Genomic DNA, 16530 nt, shown 5'->3' with positions numbered 1-16530 from the left:
CACCTGATAATTTCCACAGACACATTTATGTGTAGGGGAGATGGAGATGGCAACAGCATGGACAAAGCACTTCTGAATTCTAAATCTTTGGCAGGGACTTCATAAATCTTTCCCTAAAATCGAGATCCCACATCTCTATCTTGATCAACTACATACACTAAACTTTGACTGTGATTTACGTATCAAGTTGTGGAATATACTCAGAAAAATGGAAATCCCAAAACTTCTTATTTTCCTCATTGGAAACTTATACACAGGTCACGAAGCTGCAATCCAGGCAGAATGTGATAAAACAGACTTGGGTCTAGGTTGGCAAAGGAGTGAGACCACGCTGTATATTCTTCCTTTAGTTATTCAATCTATATGCAAAATATACCATATACTGTATATTGAAGGGAAGATGAGTCTGGTTTTAAAACTGGCGGAAGAACCATCATTAGCTGTGCTATGCTGACGACACTATGTTAATAGTTGAAAATGCAAAGGATCTGCAAGCTTCAGTATTCAAAATCAAGGAGCACAGTGAAAAAAATGGAGTAAAAGATGATCAAATTAATGATGAGTAGAACAACAATCCTTAGTGGTAAGGAAATACTGAGGTGATGGGTGGCTTCTACATTTTAAGATCAGCAATCAACAATAAAGGAACAAGCAATTGAAAACTATGGTACAGACTCAGTACAACAGCTGTGAAGGCCTTGGAAAAGCTATTCAAATGCTTTGATGTATACCTATAAAAATTAGAATTATGCAAGTCATGATACTCCCTGTTACACTGTATGGAAGCAACAGTTGGACTTTAAAGAAACAGAATAGGAAGAGTATCAATGCTTTTGAACTTTGGTGTTGGAGAATACTCCTGAGAATATAATGTACAGCCAACTGATAGATCACTGAACAAATCAACCCAGAATTCTCACTCAAGGCACAAATGTCAAGGCTCAAATTATCCTACTTCAGATACATTATGTGAAGATCCTGCTCTCTGGAAAAGGTTCTAATGCCAGGAAAGGTAGAAGGAAAGACAAAAAGGGGATGACTGGCAACAAGGTGGATGGATTCAATTACAAAGGCAATGAGTGCATTGGTTAGGGGTAAATCATCTTGTAGAAAACCTATGTGGTCACAGAGTTGAAAATGATTTGATGGTACGTAATCAATCAAAAATTGAAACCTATTGTCAGAAGATTTGACAAGTCTGTTGTCAAAAGATTGACTTTAAAAAAAATTCTTTTGGCATCCAGCAATGATGCCAAAATGATAAAAAAAGCATCTTTTTAATTATTAAATATGCAAATGATATTATAGCAATTGCACTTCAGCAACAGATTAAATGCTTAAACCTAACATTTTGGATTGATGTTAGTTGGCACCCAGCTGTGCATCTATAAAGATATATCAAGCTTAGAAGTCATCCAGTCCAAACCCCATCAGCCACAATACCTTTATTCGACTCTCAACATGCACATTTTGCTAGAACTAGGTTGTGCTTCCTTTGGCCTCATCTGAGATTTGTCACCTTACATTTTGGTCAAACCAAATCATTTGGAGAATTTCCTTTGTTCAACACACATTGTAAAATAGGTTCATTTCAATCCTAAACAGACAAATTAATCATGACCTTGCAAAAGGTGGCTTTTCTGTTTAACAATACATCCCTTCAATCTTAATAAAACTTTGGCTGAAGTTAAACAGAGAATTTGAGAGGCAGATATTCAAATTAATACAGCTTGAGTTTTCATCTGGGCTATGGTGCAATTCTCTCCCTCCCTAGATATTTATTTAACATCTTATATATCCTTTCACAGTATACTTTTCTTCCTGCCTTGATTTGATGTGTAACCCATTAGGGGGACAATGGATAAACATACTAGTCTCGCCTATTAAAACCACATTTGTATATGCTCTGATACAGCAGTAGTGTCACCATATTGCATATGGTGTCAAAGACTTCATTGTATGCTAAACGGCAAAAAGATATCATATTGCCAATTCTCAGAAAATTCAATTGTCCCTGTGGTCAAGAGATTAGCACTCTTCTTTTAATGACCAATAATTTTGAGATACCTGCAAGAAGGTTGAAAACTTGTTACATTATGAACTGTTTCATGGTTGTATTTTGTTTGTTTCATTATTAATCCGTAGTATTTGACAGATTTTATTATCTTGTTTACTATAAGCAAAGCTGACAATAACAGAGATTCTGTCCTCCAGTGGCATTTTATCTGCATTTTATCACCAACTCCTCACCAGCATACCCTTTCTTGTTTTAACAATAGAATATCTTATTGTGTCCCATTTTCACTCATCAAATCCACCACTATGAAAATCCTCTTAATTCAGAAATGCATAATCAATGTCAAGATTATGAGTTCATCACCATGATATCCTAATTTTCAATATATTCTGCCCCCGGAAATCCCAACTTCATTGTAGACATGTTATCTATAGGACATATTAACTTCCTGATGGTGATAAATTTAAGTAGTTTTCTGTATATTCCTAAATACCCTTTCCCTTTGCAATCCAAATTATTTGGATTGAACACACAGTTTCATCATCTGCTTAACGCATAATATGATTCATCCAAAACACTCCTTTTTCTTAAAGTTTGGAATGTAAATTTTGATTGATAAAATTTGAGATGGTTCTGTTTGTCATCCAACCAAAAAAGACACAGTGGGTTGTCCTCTAGTCCTCATTTTCTACAACTGTAGTAATTTAAGCCTGTGGAACCATACTTCCTCATTTGGGGGACCACCTATATTAGATTACACTGTACCATTTTTGGTCACTTTTCAGAACATATATTATTCTTAACTTTTTTTTCCTAATATTTTACAAGAAAGTTGCAATATATAATGTTTAAGGAGTGTGTTTTAAATAGCACAAAAAGTCATCACTTTTGTTATTATTTAATAAATAGTGATGGTGATCTTTAAATTGAGATCTTGAAAATGTTAAAATGTAAACTGTTAACGTTTGTTACAAAGTAGTTCAATTTTCCTATTGTTTCTTGTAAAAGATAGTTCTAACAAACAATTTTTCAAGAGTTATATTGATTTATATTGTTTATATCTGTCCTTTTCAAAACAACAGAAAATGTCTCTGGATATGGAAAACTCTCTCTGTGTCTTTCTGCCTCTCTCTGTCTCTCTCTTTCTCTCTCTCTCTCTCTCTCTGTGTGCGTGTGTTAAAATGACAGCTATTTTGCTTTCATAATAAACTCCTGAGTTTAAATTAAATATATGAACTGTCACAATACATTGTACATAGCAAAAAAGCCCAACATATATAAAGATTGTTGAATCAGTATTAACATAGCAGTAAATTCTGGGAAAAATTGTTTCTCCTAATATAGAAAAACAGGAATCCAAGTCTCAAAGGAAACATTAATGCCAACTTAAGTGGTGTTAGCCTTTCATAAGCAGCAAATCTTGTTTTTCTCTGGGGAAGCCTGCTGGAAACTAAGATAACCTACACTTACCCTTGCTAATTCAGAGGCTCTATAAAACTCTACAGCTGTAGCTGTCAAACAAATATTTAAATAAACCTAGTAGTGAAAATGCCTTGTGTTCATTTAAATAACTGAAGAGCCCAATCATTTGGGTATCAACAATTATTTTTGTTGATATTTCCATCTTAAAAGAGAAAGATCATCTGAATCCCTGTGAGGGCAAAAATTGCCACACGTTAGTAATCCAACATTATATACAAAATACAATTAGCTGCTTGAAAGCTTTGCTGATAAAACCAGTTGTAATACAAATGAAATGCAAGAAATTTGGTAGCAATACTTGCAGTTTTATGTTATTTTTTTTTTTCAACTTTGACTTTAGGTAAAATGACATTCACTGAGTTGAAGTCTGCAAATGTTGAACTAAGGGCAGATGTTTTAAATTATTTCCATACTAAAAAGATCTAATTATAAGCAGCTGTCAGTTTTACATAATCCTGAATGATAACTTCTTAAGAATGCAAATGCAATCATTTGCAGTATAAGTCACACAACTAATTTATTTCTGTGTAACTGATCTGAATGAAGATATTGTTTTTCCCATGTTTGTAGGCGCATAGAAAGGTGTTCCTCATTTTTCTCATCCATTTAGATGAAGACTTATTAAACTGTCTTGTAGACAAACATTAATTGAGTTTCAATAGTTGCCCCTAAAGTATAAGATTCTATATTTTATGTGTCAAGGTCACCATGAGCCAGTTTCTCACAAGGTCCAGATGGTGAATTATGAACTCAATCGGTTTTTCCCTAGTTTATGAATGGTGATGTTGACCATATAAGAGAAATCAAATGACTGCTACAGACCTTCTTAATATGGTATATCCCAACTATTTTAGAAACTGATTTGTTCAAATAATGTAACATTAAAAAAAATGTAAAGAAGTACACCAAAGCCAGATATCCCCCAAAAGAAATGAGACCATATTTATACATTTAATGTATGAAATTGGAAACCACTACACCAAGTACAATTTTCCCAACTTTCCACCTTTGATATATATCAAACTGCCATAATTCCAAACAATACGTTGTTTGGCGATCCCAGGATGAGCAGAGAGCATCAAACTAGGAAGGTGACATGCTCTATCTGTAATTTCCAAGAGTCCTCACTATTATCATCCATAGAAGTGTTATAATTATTTACAAAATTATATGTGTACACTCACACATTTGCCTGGTAAAGAGCAGCTCACTTCTGTAGAAATAGTTTAATGGTTTATGTCAAGATATTGAGATTTAATAGCTGACCAGCTGTTGTAAGGCTGATCCAATGAGGATGAATCAGCATGGTTATTGCTGCTTTAAGACTACGGATGGGTCCCACAGAGTTTTACCACTTTAAGAAACTGTCTCATATATATATGAGGCCATGAGAAGGCATATCTCTCTCTCCTTGTGTTCTGTCCCCATTGTGGTTCTCCGTGCAGAGTAAAGAAGATTGATTGCTTGCCAGGTATTTGCCTAACACACACACACACACACACACACATTTGCAACACAGCCAATGACCCAGGAGATTACAGCACAAGACCCAGGATGTCAAAATAATAGAACTCACAAGGTCATCACACAGCCCATTACCCAGGTTGTTACAACACAGGAGGCTGATGGACACACAGCCAATACCTCAGCCACACATGTTCTTACGAAAAAGCCAGCCAATCTGCAAACATCAACTCCATCAACCAATCAAGAAATGACAACACAGCCAACCTCCCCACCAGTATATATAGGAAGACAGCAGCTCCGATCATGCTTTGCTTGCACAAGCACGAAGCTGAAAGCACCAGCCTGAAGATGGCGAGTGGGTCCTCGTCAAAATGTTGCCAAGATGCTCTCAATCTTACACGGGAAAAGACCCGAACATGCCAAGACCTGCATATATATGTGTGTGTGTGTGTGTGTGTGTGTGTGTGTGTATATATATATGTATGTATGTATGTATGTATATGTATATGTATATAGCAGTCTTGTATATAAACTACTGTTAAAAGACAAAGCCTCTGTGTGTGCTGTGTTTTGCTCCTAGGTTGTCTCACAATAGTAGTCACGCTGCAAACGCTCTGACAAGATACCTTGAAACTAGCTTTTCAAAATCTGGAGATTTAGACTTTGCCTATTATCATTTGTAATTTATGCTCATGTATATGCACATAGATCTATCATCTATATTCCTCTTTGACACAGTTAACTCTTGCTTTTTCATTGTAATAAAGATAGGCAATTTTACTTCAAGGCAGTTTATCATTGCCAGCTGGTAAGAAACTCTAATCAAAAATAACTGGCCTCTATTGCCAACTGTAATTTAAAAACATTTGGATTAAAATCTTAAATTATACCCTTCTTCTAAATGTCTTTATTTGGGGGGAACATCTCATTCTTTTATATAATTCAATCTTAATCTTGTAAATTTGCCTTTACAGGTCCTTTTCTAGGAGATAATATGCTGCATGTCCATCACAAATTCAATATCTCTGAGTAAAGGACTTCTTGTAGTTAAAAATGACTCCATTTTATAAAACCCCAAGATTTTAGAAAATCAATTAGAATTGTGCCAGTGATAACACAATCAATCAATCGAGCAATCCCTTAAAAGTCAGGCAGTTAAACTTAGACTACCTGTATCCACAAGGATGCCAATTTAATGGGGACTTCAGCTCAAATAAATGTAGCAGAAAGCTATATTTTTAGGTCCAAAAGTTGATCTCTCTTTCCCATTCCAATAGTGAATAAAGTTATTTTAGAGAAATTCTCAGGGTTTCTTAGATAGTACATCTGGTTTGCTTTGTAAGTGACCACAATTAGGTAAATGTTTTATCTATTTAAAAATGGCCAAGAATTCTGGTTTTGGGAATTTAAGGATTATTTCCACTGCCTTTCTGCTACATTCTGGAATTGTTTGAATCTTCAACCAAAAATATGCCTTTCTTAAATTAATTCTTTTACTGACTTCTCTAGCATTTTGCAGATCATCTACATTATTTAGTCATACTGGATTTATAATGTATGTGGTATTACAAGTGTTTTACAATATGCACTGCATGAATAAATAACTGAGATAGTAAACTAGATGAAAATTTAAAGCAGAAATAATTAAACAAGAAGAAAAGTATCCTTACCAAATTATTTGAAGTATCGTGTTATTATATGTGCATTATATTTCATCTTTCCTCCATAAACATGGCATAATATACAATTCTCTCTTTTACCTACATTTTGGCTAAAGCAGGCCACTGTAAAACAAGAGGTTTCTGATTGGATGGGGCTATGAACCTGGGTTTAGTCTCACACTCTATTATAACAAACAGGTTTCAGGTGATTCAGTAAGTATTGTCATGGTTGTCACTGAGGAATGCAAAGAATGCATTTCAAAGTTGACTGTGATAAAAATGATCAGACAGGCTTTCCCTCACAAATCTGTGTAGTGCTATTTCAAGAATTTATGATGCAATATTATAAACTATGGGCATAGATGTGACTAATGAGAGCAGAGCTTGGCAGGTTTTGCATTCTTACAGGAATCGTAAATAATGTTCCTCTAACCTTGATGAAAGGAAGAGTTGGGAAAATATATTTCTTTTGCCACTAGAGGTTGAGAGAACACCAGTAGAGCCACATAAAGCTGGATAACATTGACTGCCAGTACTTAGCTGCTCATTGGATTCTGATGATGGCAGCTTCTCTCTAGTAAGTGGAGCAACTTGGGCCATTTTTGTAGGTGAGAAGCTGACAACACTTAGTCCTTCTTATTTTGAAAGGTTTTCCTTCTGTAGGTCAGGACTAGAACTGGTAAGGGGGAAATCAAATTATCTGTCATATTTCAGTTGATTTGGACTGTATCAAAGACTGCTGTTGTGTTGAATCCTAAGTTTTTGATGCATTCTTATGCTCACAAAAGGATACAGATTTTATTTTTTCTCTTTCACATGGGAGAAAAAAGAACTTAAACATTTGTGAAGTTCAGTTAGGACAAGAAGTAAGGTTGGAAAATGGCCAAGGGAGGAATATCTATTTGATTTGTCCATTCATCTTCTTTATTTATTTTTGGTAAAACTATGCACAAGCTTGCAGCATTTTCTGGAAATGGTCAGGTAACCATGCAATATTTTAAGGTCACATGACCAATATTATATCATGATCAAACTATAAGGAGATCCCCAATTATGCTGAAATAAGCACACCATAGCTTTTTTGAAAGCTAAAGATATAAAAAGATAAAAGAGAAGTAACAAGGACAGATGTTTACACAGCCTAGCAATTACTATGAAGTTAGAACTTCCTTTCTCCCCAGGTTCCCTACTGAGAATGACCACACCTTAACCATGTCAGGTTTTTTTCCATATTTCAGTTGCCACTTGCCTTCCTGAAGGGATTGAATTAAAAAGGGGGAAAATTGACTCAGTACTAGCTAAGCTTTTCATTATTGGGAACAATGTTATGCTATTCTTGACAGGTAAGAATGCATGTCTTATGTTCCTGCAACCTCTAAATCTCACATCCCCCAGTAGCGTCATTTATTTTATTTATTTATTTTATTTGTCAAGCAATTATAAGATAACAGGTATAAGTATAAACATAGTTATGAATACATGAAATGGATACATATAAGAAAAAAAAAACAATAGGACAGGGATGGTAGGCACGTTGGTGTGCTTATGCACGCCCCCTACAGACCTCTTAGGAACGGGATAAGCACAATAGTAGACAGTCTAAGGTTAAAGTTTTTGGGGTTTGGGGAAGAAACCACAGAGTTAAGTAGAGTATTCCAGACATTGACCAATGTGGATTGGTAAGGATCACTTTGATTTTTATCAATCCACGTTGCAGGCAAAGAGATTGCAAATCCAGAACAAATCAAAATGTTATGTTCAGGAAGTGTAAGGCTGAAAATTAAAGAAATTTTGGGATGGGAGATCTTTTCTTTGCCTTTTGTCAGATTCATTTTTTTTAATCAGGATACAATAGACATTAGATATAAGGAATAGCTCTGTTCTGATTTTATCCAGCAAAAGTGAAACTTTCATAGACTAATGTGTGAAAAGGAAGCAGACTGGTATCCAGTGAAGTTTGTGGAACAGAGGTGCAATATAGCCATTCCTGGCATCCTAAAGATTGCCTTCACTGTTGTACTTTGCTGCCATTTGCTCTGACATGAATGGGCTCAGAAAATCTTTTAAGTCTGATAGACTTAGTTAGCTGGCCTTCTTGACCCTCAGAATGTCTTTATAAAAGATAGCTATAATGAAATCAGCCCATGACTGACTTCAACTATTGCTGATTATGTTGTGCCCACAGCACTCTTTAATTCCCCCCCCCTCCCCCAGTCCTTTCTGTCTTCCAGCAACATTCATTTAGCTACACCTGTTTCCTATCCTGGTCAGGCTTGACACCACAATGATACAGTCAATGCGCTGCTCCTAAACTCCCTCTTTCTCTGCCTCCAGCCCTACATCACTGACCCTTCTGGCCCATCACTTTCTTGTTCAGCCAGCTGTATGACTCAGTTATGGCACTAAGTATATAATTAGCTCTTAAATGACCATGATGATACTGTTCCCTGGCACCAGTTGAATGCAAGCTCACCATGCCTTCTTGTTAAACAAGGGATAGGGGATGGCTATAATGAAACCCAACTGCCCTTGACTGATGCAGGAGCATCTTTGCATGAATAATTTAGATCCTTCATAAGTGTCACTCTTTTGTGCATTACAACTTTAAGATTAAAACTCAATTTTGAAGCCTAATTGCAACTAATGAATTCAAAGCAGCTTTTGAACAATGTTAATTTTAATACTGAATAACAAATATTTAAAATAAAATCTTTGATTTATTTTCTTGGAAAGCTAGCAAATTCCACTTTAGAATTCAGACTTAGCCTACACATTGGAAAGTTAGTTATTTTTAGCAGGATCTCTTTGCTGTTGGATGCAGCAGGGGGCAGGATTTTTCTACATTATGAAAACACCACCAATGTCAACTCATTTGTAACTGATGTTTATTTTTTAAAAAGTGAGATTTACAATATAACAATACCAGTGTTTATTGTTACATTTCCTTATTGCTGTATTTCTTGCATTTTTCTCCATGAAAGAACAGATAAAATGTAATATCAAGCAGATACTAACACCAAACTTCCCAGGGGTAGTCTCTTATCTTGTTTAAATAGAAATATATAAACAGTTTGTTGATAACACTCTAGGAAATATAACTTCCTGCAGGTCTGGAAGAGAAGGTTCAAGATGTCTTTTGTAAATTTTGCAAGTATTACGAAGGTCTCACGTATTTTCCATTTGCTGTAGTGTGAAGTGGTTTGCAGCAGAATGTAGCTTGTATTTCATGTATGGCACAGAGTTTTCTAAGAAAATGAATAGTAATCACTATTTTTTATTGTTCTATGTTTATACTGTTGCAAGGGTGCATTGCCAACACGTAGCTACAATAATGGAAAAGGCATAGTCTGATTAACAGGATACCTTTTTAATGTGCTGTTTCTAACTACCATAGTCATGCTGGCTGGATGAGATGGGTTTGTAATCCGGCATGGAAGGTTGTTGAAAAAAGCATCTTGATATAATCTAAAAGAACAGTTTTTTTATACATTTGTGCAAAAGTGAACATAACAGGAGGAGAAAGTTGACTATCTCTGTATCGATTTACTACAAAAATAGAAGTGCCCGGGATTTTTCGCCCAGCATCTCATTTCTCTCTCTCTCTTTTTTAATGACCCTAGTATGAAGAAGGGAAAAAGCGAAGAAAGCCCAACTACAGCAGCGTTGACCTCTCTGAGGTTGAATGGGAAGACAGAGATGATGTGGTAAGTGATAGTTCAGTCACTGCTTGACAGAAAAGTCAGTTGCACTCAACTGCCAGCTTGACTAGACAACAGGAAGAGAAGAAAGGAAAGCCACTCTTTTTTAAAAAAATGGGCACATTTTATTTTTATCTCATTTTATGTTAGCCCTTTCCCAATATATTTCAGTTATACTTGACTGATGTAATGGGGGTTTCCACGATGCTTCAGTTGTGTTTTTTAATTTGTGTTCATGTGTCTATATAAGTGTGAGCGTGTTGTTATTACTTTACTTGTTGCATTTACCATCCCATTTACCATCTTCCTCTGGTAGTTCAAAGCAGCTGAAGGGGGAAGGGTGTCCCTTCATTTCATTCCTTACACAACTCTACTAACTTGAGCTGGAACATTAAGAGAAAAAAGGGATCTTCAATGCCACTGAGTCTTTCTGTATCAATATAGTTCATGGGTTTACAAGTCTATTGTGCAGAGAGCTTATTTTTAGCTACCTATTCTGCTAGCAAAAGACAGTAAATCACTAAGAATGTAGATAAATGAAAAAAATCTCTATTTCCTCACTGACTTTCTTTTCCCAATATATGCTATAAGAATCCTCTTACCTCATTCATTATCCTCAAGTCAACCTTTTGTGTGCAGAACATACACAAAACAGCGCTTTCCTAGAGGTATTGATCAAAGGGTCGGTGCCTTTGATCATGGAGGCATATGGAATCCTTCATGGCTTTACACTTCTTAAGTTCATCTGATGTGTTCTCAAATTCCCCAAGTTGGTGATCCTCATGGCAGCATAATTGCGTAATGTAACTTTATCCTATGACATGCAACCAATGGCAATAAGCATTTTCTTTGACTGGTTCCTAATGTCCATCAGTTAAAGCCCAATTTCTACTATCATGGAAGGGAAATGGCTTGTTTCTCCCTATTTTCAGTTGTGGCTTTCAGTTCTAGAATGGAAGTGGCCCAAGCCTAGAAAGCAGATTCTTACTAGATTTGTGTAGTCCCAGTTAACTCAATGACTGCACTAGACTTGAATGGCCTGTGAAGAGCTACTTTCAGGGCCCATTGGGGAAGGAGACCTCAGGAGTTCCAAAGGGATGAAAGAGTGGCCATGAATATCTGCAAACTGAGGGGGGAAAGTGCCAAGACAAAGGCCAAGATTGATCTCACAGAAACAATGGTAGATCTCATAGATGCCTGGAAGTACTAATACTACTAATACTAATACATTGTACATGTTGTTTTTCAACATGAAAGAAAAAGGGGGAATGAATGTTCTAAAGCAGTGGTCGCCAACCAGTGGGCTGCGGCCCACTGGTGAGCCGTGAGAAAATTTTGGTGGGCCGCAAAGAAATCTCACCCCCAGAGCACCCTCACAAAGCAATTAATCCAGGCTGTGCAGAAACACAAGGCTGCACCGCCCACGTGGCCCATGGGAAACCTCCCTGCCCACTCACTCCTTACCTGGTAAACTTGCCTGCTAAATTGCTATTTTTCCTTTTTCCGACCATCATCTGTTCTGCTGTGGCGGGAGATTTAGATTAGCTAGGAGGAAGGAAATGGTTGGATTTCTTGCTTCCTAGCTAGTCTTTAGATCTTCGGCTCAGCACAGCCGAACCTCCCTTAGGACTGAAGGTTTGCTTGCAAGCAAATTCAGTGCAGACTCATGGCAAGCAAATTTGAGAGACTGAGCCGATGGAAGATAGATAGATCACTGAATGATGCTGTGAGCAACTCAATCTGCTTGCTTTGCTTGATTTTGGGTAAAAGTTGCTCTTTTTTAAAATAAAAAAATCAATATTTACATGCATGGTGTGTTGTGAGTTAATTTTGTGAGTTTGTTTGCAAGCAAATTTTATGTGACAGACTGAGCTAGCCAATGGCTGACAGATAGATCTCTGAATGAATCTGTGATTCTGTGAGCAACTGAATTTGCCTGCTTTGCCTGATTTTGGGTAAAAGTTCTTCTTTTTTTTATAAAAAATTCAATATTTATATAAATATTTATAATATTTACATACAAGCCATGCCCAGCCAGTCACATGACCACCAAGCCACACCCACAAATTAGGCCTCATTCACAGAACCGGTTAGTGGTCCCTGGGATCTAAAATTATGAGTTTGGTGGTCCCTGAGGTCCAAAAGATTGGTGACCCGTGTTCTAAAGTAAATGTAAGACAGATGCATTGTTTTTATGATATATACTGCCCAGAGTCACTTGTTGAGATAGACAGCTGTAGAAAATATAGAATGAATGAAGAATGAATGAATGAATGAATATAAAAAGTAGTCTGCATGTCTGACTACATCATTTCCTGTTGCAATCTCACAAGATTCTTGGAGGCTTTTTAGAATCAATGAACCATTAAAACAGCTACGAGTACAATAAAAATGATAAAAACTTAACAAAAAAGCAATCCAAATCCTATTCATTTATTTATTACATTTATATCTCACTGCAATTCCTACAGGATTCTTTATGGTTTTACAGAATATGCAAACCATTAAAACATCCACTGTACCATACAAATAATAAAAACCTACAATTAAAAAAAAAACAAATCAAAAATTTAAGCCCAAGTGACAATCCTCAGATGTTTTCTGGAAGATTTCCATCTTCCAGCTGCTTTCACCAAGGTCAGAATTGACCTTAGCCCTAATGGGAGGAATTTTATTTTATTTATTTATTTATTTTGTCAAGCATGCATTTGAATATATGCACACACACAGAGAGACACACAGACAAATACAAATACAAATATAAACATGATCATTAATATATGAAATAGCTATGAATAAAAGGGAATATTAAGACAGGGACAGTAGGCACGTTGGTGTGCTTATGCACGCCCCTTACAGACTACTTAGGAATGGGGTGAGGTCAATAGTAGACAGTCTAAGGTTAAAGTGTTTGGGGTTAGTGGAAGAAACCAGAGAGTCAGGTAGAGTATTCAGGCATTGACCACTCTGTTGTTGAAGTCGTATTTGCTTCAATCGAGTTTTGTGCAGTTAACCCTGAGTTTGTATCTGTCATGTGCTCGTATATTGTTGAGGTTGAAGCTGAAGTAGTCATTGTTGGGTAGGACATTATAATGGATAACTTTATGTACTATGTTTAGGTCAGACCAAAAGCTCAGTAGTTCTAAGTTATCTAAGCCTAAAATTTCAAGTCTGGAGGCATAGGGTATTCTGTTGCGAGTAGAGGAGTGGAGGACACTTCTCGTAAAATATTTCTGGACTCTCTCAATTGTATTAATGTCTGAAATGCAGTGTGGATTCCAGACAGATGAGCTGTATTCAAGAATTGGTCTAGCAAATGTTTTGTATGCCCTAGTTAGTAGTACAATATTACCAGAGAAAAAGCTTCTCAGGATTAGGTTAACAACTCCTAAGGCCTTTTTGGCAATGTAGTTACAGTGGGCTCTAGTGCTTAGATCATCAGAGATGAGAACTCCAAGGTCCTCAACAGAGTGAGAGTCATCTACAAGGTCTTGTCCGTCCAGCTTGTATTTTATTTTTTGATTTTTTTCCTTACCAATATGTAAGACAGAGCATTTGTTTGTTGAGATTTGAAGTTGCCGCTTGTTTGACCATTCTGACACATAGTCAAGGTCTTTTTGAAGTGTAGTAGCAATCAATCAGTTAGAGATTCCAGAGGCTCAGCACTCTTAGTAAGAAATAGCAGCCCCATAAAGCCCACACCTTCTTTAAATGGAGAACCTTCTCCCATCTAAACTGAATTGGCTAGGTCAGTTCTAAGGGAGGAACATATTCCTTCCCAAATGAGTGTACTGCTGCCATGGTTAGATGAAAGTAGGTGAAATGAGTAGGAAGCAAAAATTTAAAAAGCCATATTGATTTCAAAACTCTTTTGCTTTGGTCTCTTTAGTAACATTCAGATGTTAGATCAAATAACAGCAGCACAGTAACAAAAATCTGTACCAAATTTTGCCAAGACAGTTCTATCTCTATTATGCTATAGTCTGAACTACCTGAAGCTTGCTACTATTTATAAGATGAAATTCATTTAGTTCTATATCCAGGTGACAGATTCACTATGTTCATGTTGTCTATCAAATGTCTTATTTAAGACTTTTTAAGACTTTCACAGTCTTATTCTTTTTTGTTCTAATCAAACTCCATATTGCTTCTTTCTGGTCATTCTGCAGTTCCCTTTAATGCCATTCTGCACATTTCAATTTTCTGCTGTACTGTATCAAAAGTTTTCCTTATGTCTATGACTTAACCTTTGCCTGTTTTTCTGTTACTTCCTCCATAAATCTGATATTTGGGGTATGTTTCATTTTGTGTGAATCCATGCTGACTGTCCTTAATTAAATCATAACTTTCCAGGTGTTCTCCTTTTGGTTTCTGTTATTTAGCTTTTCCCATAACATCTGTACCAACTAAAGTCATGCCTTCTTGTCTGCCTTTCCACAAATCTTTCCTTGCACCCTTCTCATATATCAGCAGTACATTAACAGCTCCTATATCCTTCCAAACTCCAATCATTTCTGAGAGGTTTTGAATATATCAACAGAAGTTTCCCATATTTACAGTGTCACGTCTTTCTGAAATCTGGGATTCATCACGTATCTCTGCCTCTGGAGTATTGTCAGTATTCAAATGTAGACATTTCTTGATCACTTTTCTCTGACTCAAGTTTCTGTCTGCTGCCTTTTCATGTGTGTGTCTGTGTGTGTCTGTATGTATATACACATTTCTGCCTTGTTAACCTACCTTACTCAGGGTTTAAATCACAATGTTATTTATGAGTCATAATAACCTAAGCAATGTCTGTCTTTACTGTTAACTAATTTCTCCCATCTTCTGTGCCTCCTCAGGTCATACTGCCTGCATATTTTGACACTTGTGGTCTCAATTCACAGAGATGCATTTTAAGTGTTTTCTATGTTTGTTCCTGCAGTTTCTGCTTGAATAGTCTTCTTTAAGAGTATATCATTTTCTATTTTTAAAAAAACAAATTGGCTTATTTCATTTTTAAGATTATAATTGACAATTAAATTGTCTATGTCAAAATGTCTAATTTTCAAAACCATTGGTGTTCCCTGATATTTCAACAAAGCAAAAGGTGTACTTCTTCTCTGTACTTACTGGAACTATCTGAGGAGTTAGTTAGCAGAGTGGGGTGTTGGGTAGATGCTCTAGGGTGACCAAAATAACATTAAGACATCTGTAAATAAATATGTGCAAATAGAATGCATGTCATTCTGGGTCTCAGACTGCTATGTTTAAGTGTCCTTCAGAATGCTGAATCAGTCAAATTATCTCCAAAGGAACCTACCGAATGCCTCATTCTAAAGGAGGACCACCAAGAGTAGTGTCTGTCAATTGCACTAGAGACCCCTCCCAAAATCTTTAGTTGTTGTGGTGGTGGTAGTGGTAAATGCCACAAAACAGAAGTGACCAAAGTAAAAGGATGGGGGGAGTCATGATATGTCATGTGACGACAACTTGATGACATGATTTTGACACCCTGACATAGAGTGTTATCTTTAGAGGGAAGGATTCTACACAGCAATAAGGTAGAGGCAGTGCATCTTTTTTGCCATCCCCATGGGCCATATTGAAGGACATGGGAAGGGATGTTGCCTGTCCTGAGATGTTGAACTGTTATGATGTAAATTGCTCTAAAAATTAGCCAGCTAACTTTCCATCAGTTATATGGTTTTCTAGGTATATTCTTATAACTGGGAAGGGAATTAGCAGTGATGGTTTTAATTATTGTAGGAAGCCATAGCTGCAGTAGATGGATTTCCATCCCTGAAACCTATGCCCTCCGGAATACCATAACTGTTCTGCAAAACCTAATTCAGACTTCGTTTATAACAGGGACCATGGCAGTTGTGGGATTCAATTATTTTTACCACTGGTTCTGTGGGCATCTCCTGGTAGGTGCATTTTACGCGCACGTATGCAGAGGGTTTGATACTGACCTTCTCCTGCAATCCTGCATTCTCCCTGTGTGTTCAACAGCTGATACATGGCAATCCACTGTGCTGAGCAAAGCAGCTGAGTTTCAAAACCAGGAAATAAAGGTCAGAATAGAACCAGGGCGGGCAGGCGAGCCCAGCAGCTGATCATTGGAGCAAACCGGTTCACTCACAGATGATCCTCGGAGCTACCAGTTTGGCTGAACTGGGCTGAACTGAACTGGTAGAATACCATCCCTGGACCATGGATA

At 36.7% G+C, this 16530-nt stretch overlaps 1 protein-coding gene across 1 annotated transcript in view; it reads left to right on the top strand.

Annotated features, from left to right (window-relative positions):
• CACNA2D3 (calcium voltage-gated channel auxiliary subunit alpha2delta 3) overlaps positions 1-16530 on the top strand; it is a 582709-nt gene that overhangs the window by 463830 nt on the left and 102349 nt on the right. The window contains exon 17 of the mRNA XM_087923863.1: positions 10248-10331. Coding sequence (XP_087779989.1) covers positions 10248-10331 — 84 coding nt within the window. The remainder of the gene's footprint in view (positions 1-10247; positions 10332-16530) is intronic.

This window comes from Pseudonaja textilis, chromosome 2 (assembly GCF_049901715.1).
Source record: "Pseudonaja textilis isolate UNSWEBS1 chromosome 2, rPseTex1.2, whole genome shotgun sequence".
NCBI classification, from domain to species: domain Eukaryota; kingdom Metazoa; phylum Chordata; class Lepidosauria; order Squamata; family Elapidae; genus Pseudonaja; species Pseudonaja textilis.
The sequence above is the reverse complement of the archived record's forward strand: the minus strand, read 5'-3'. Positions and strand labels throughout refer to the sequence as shown.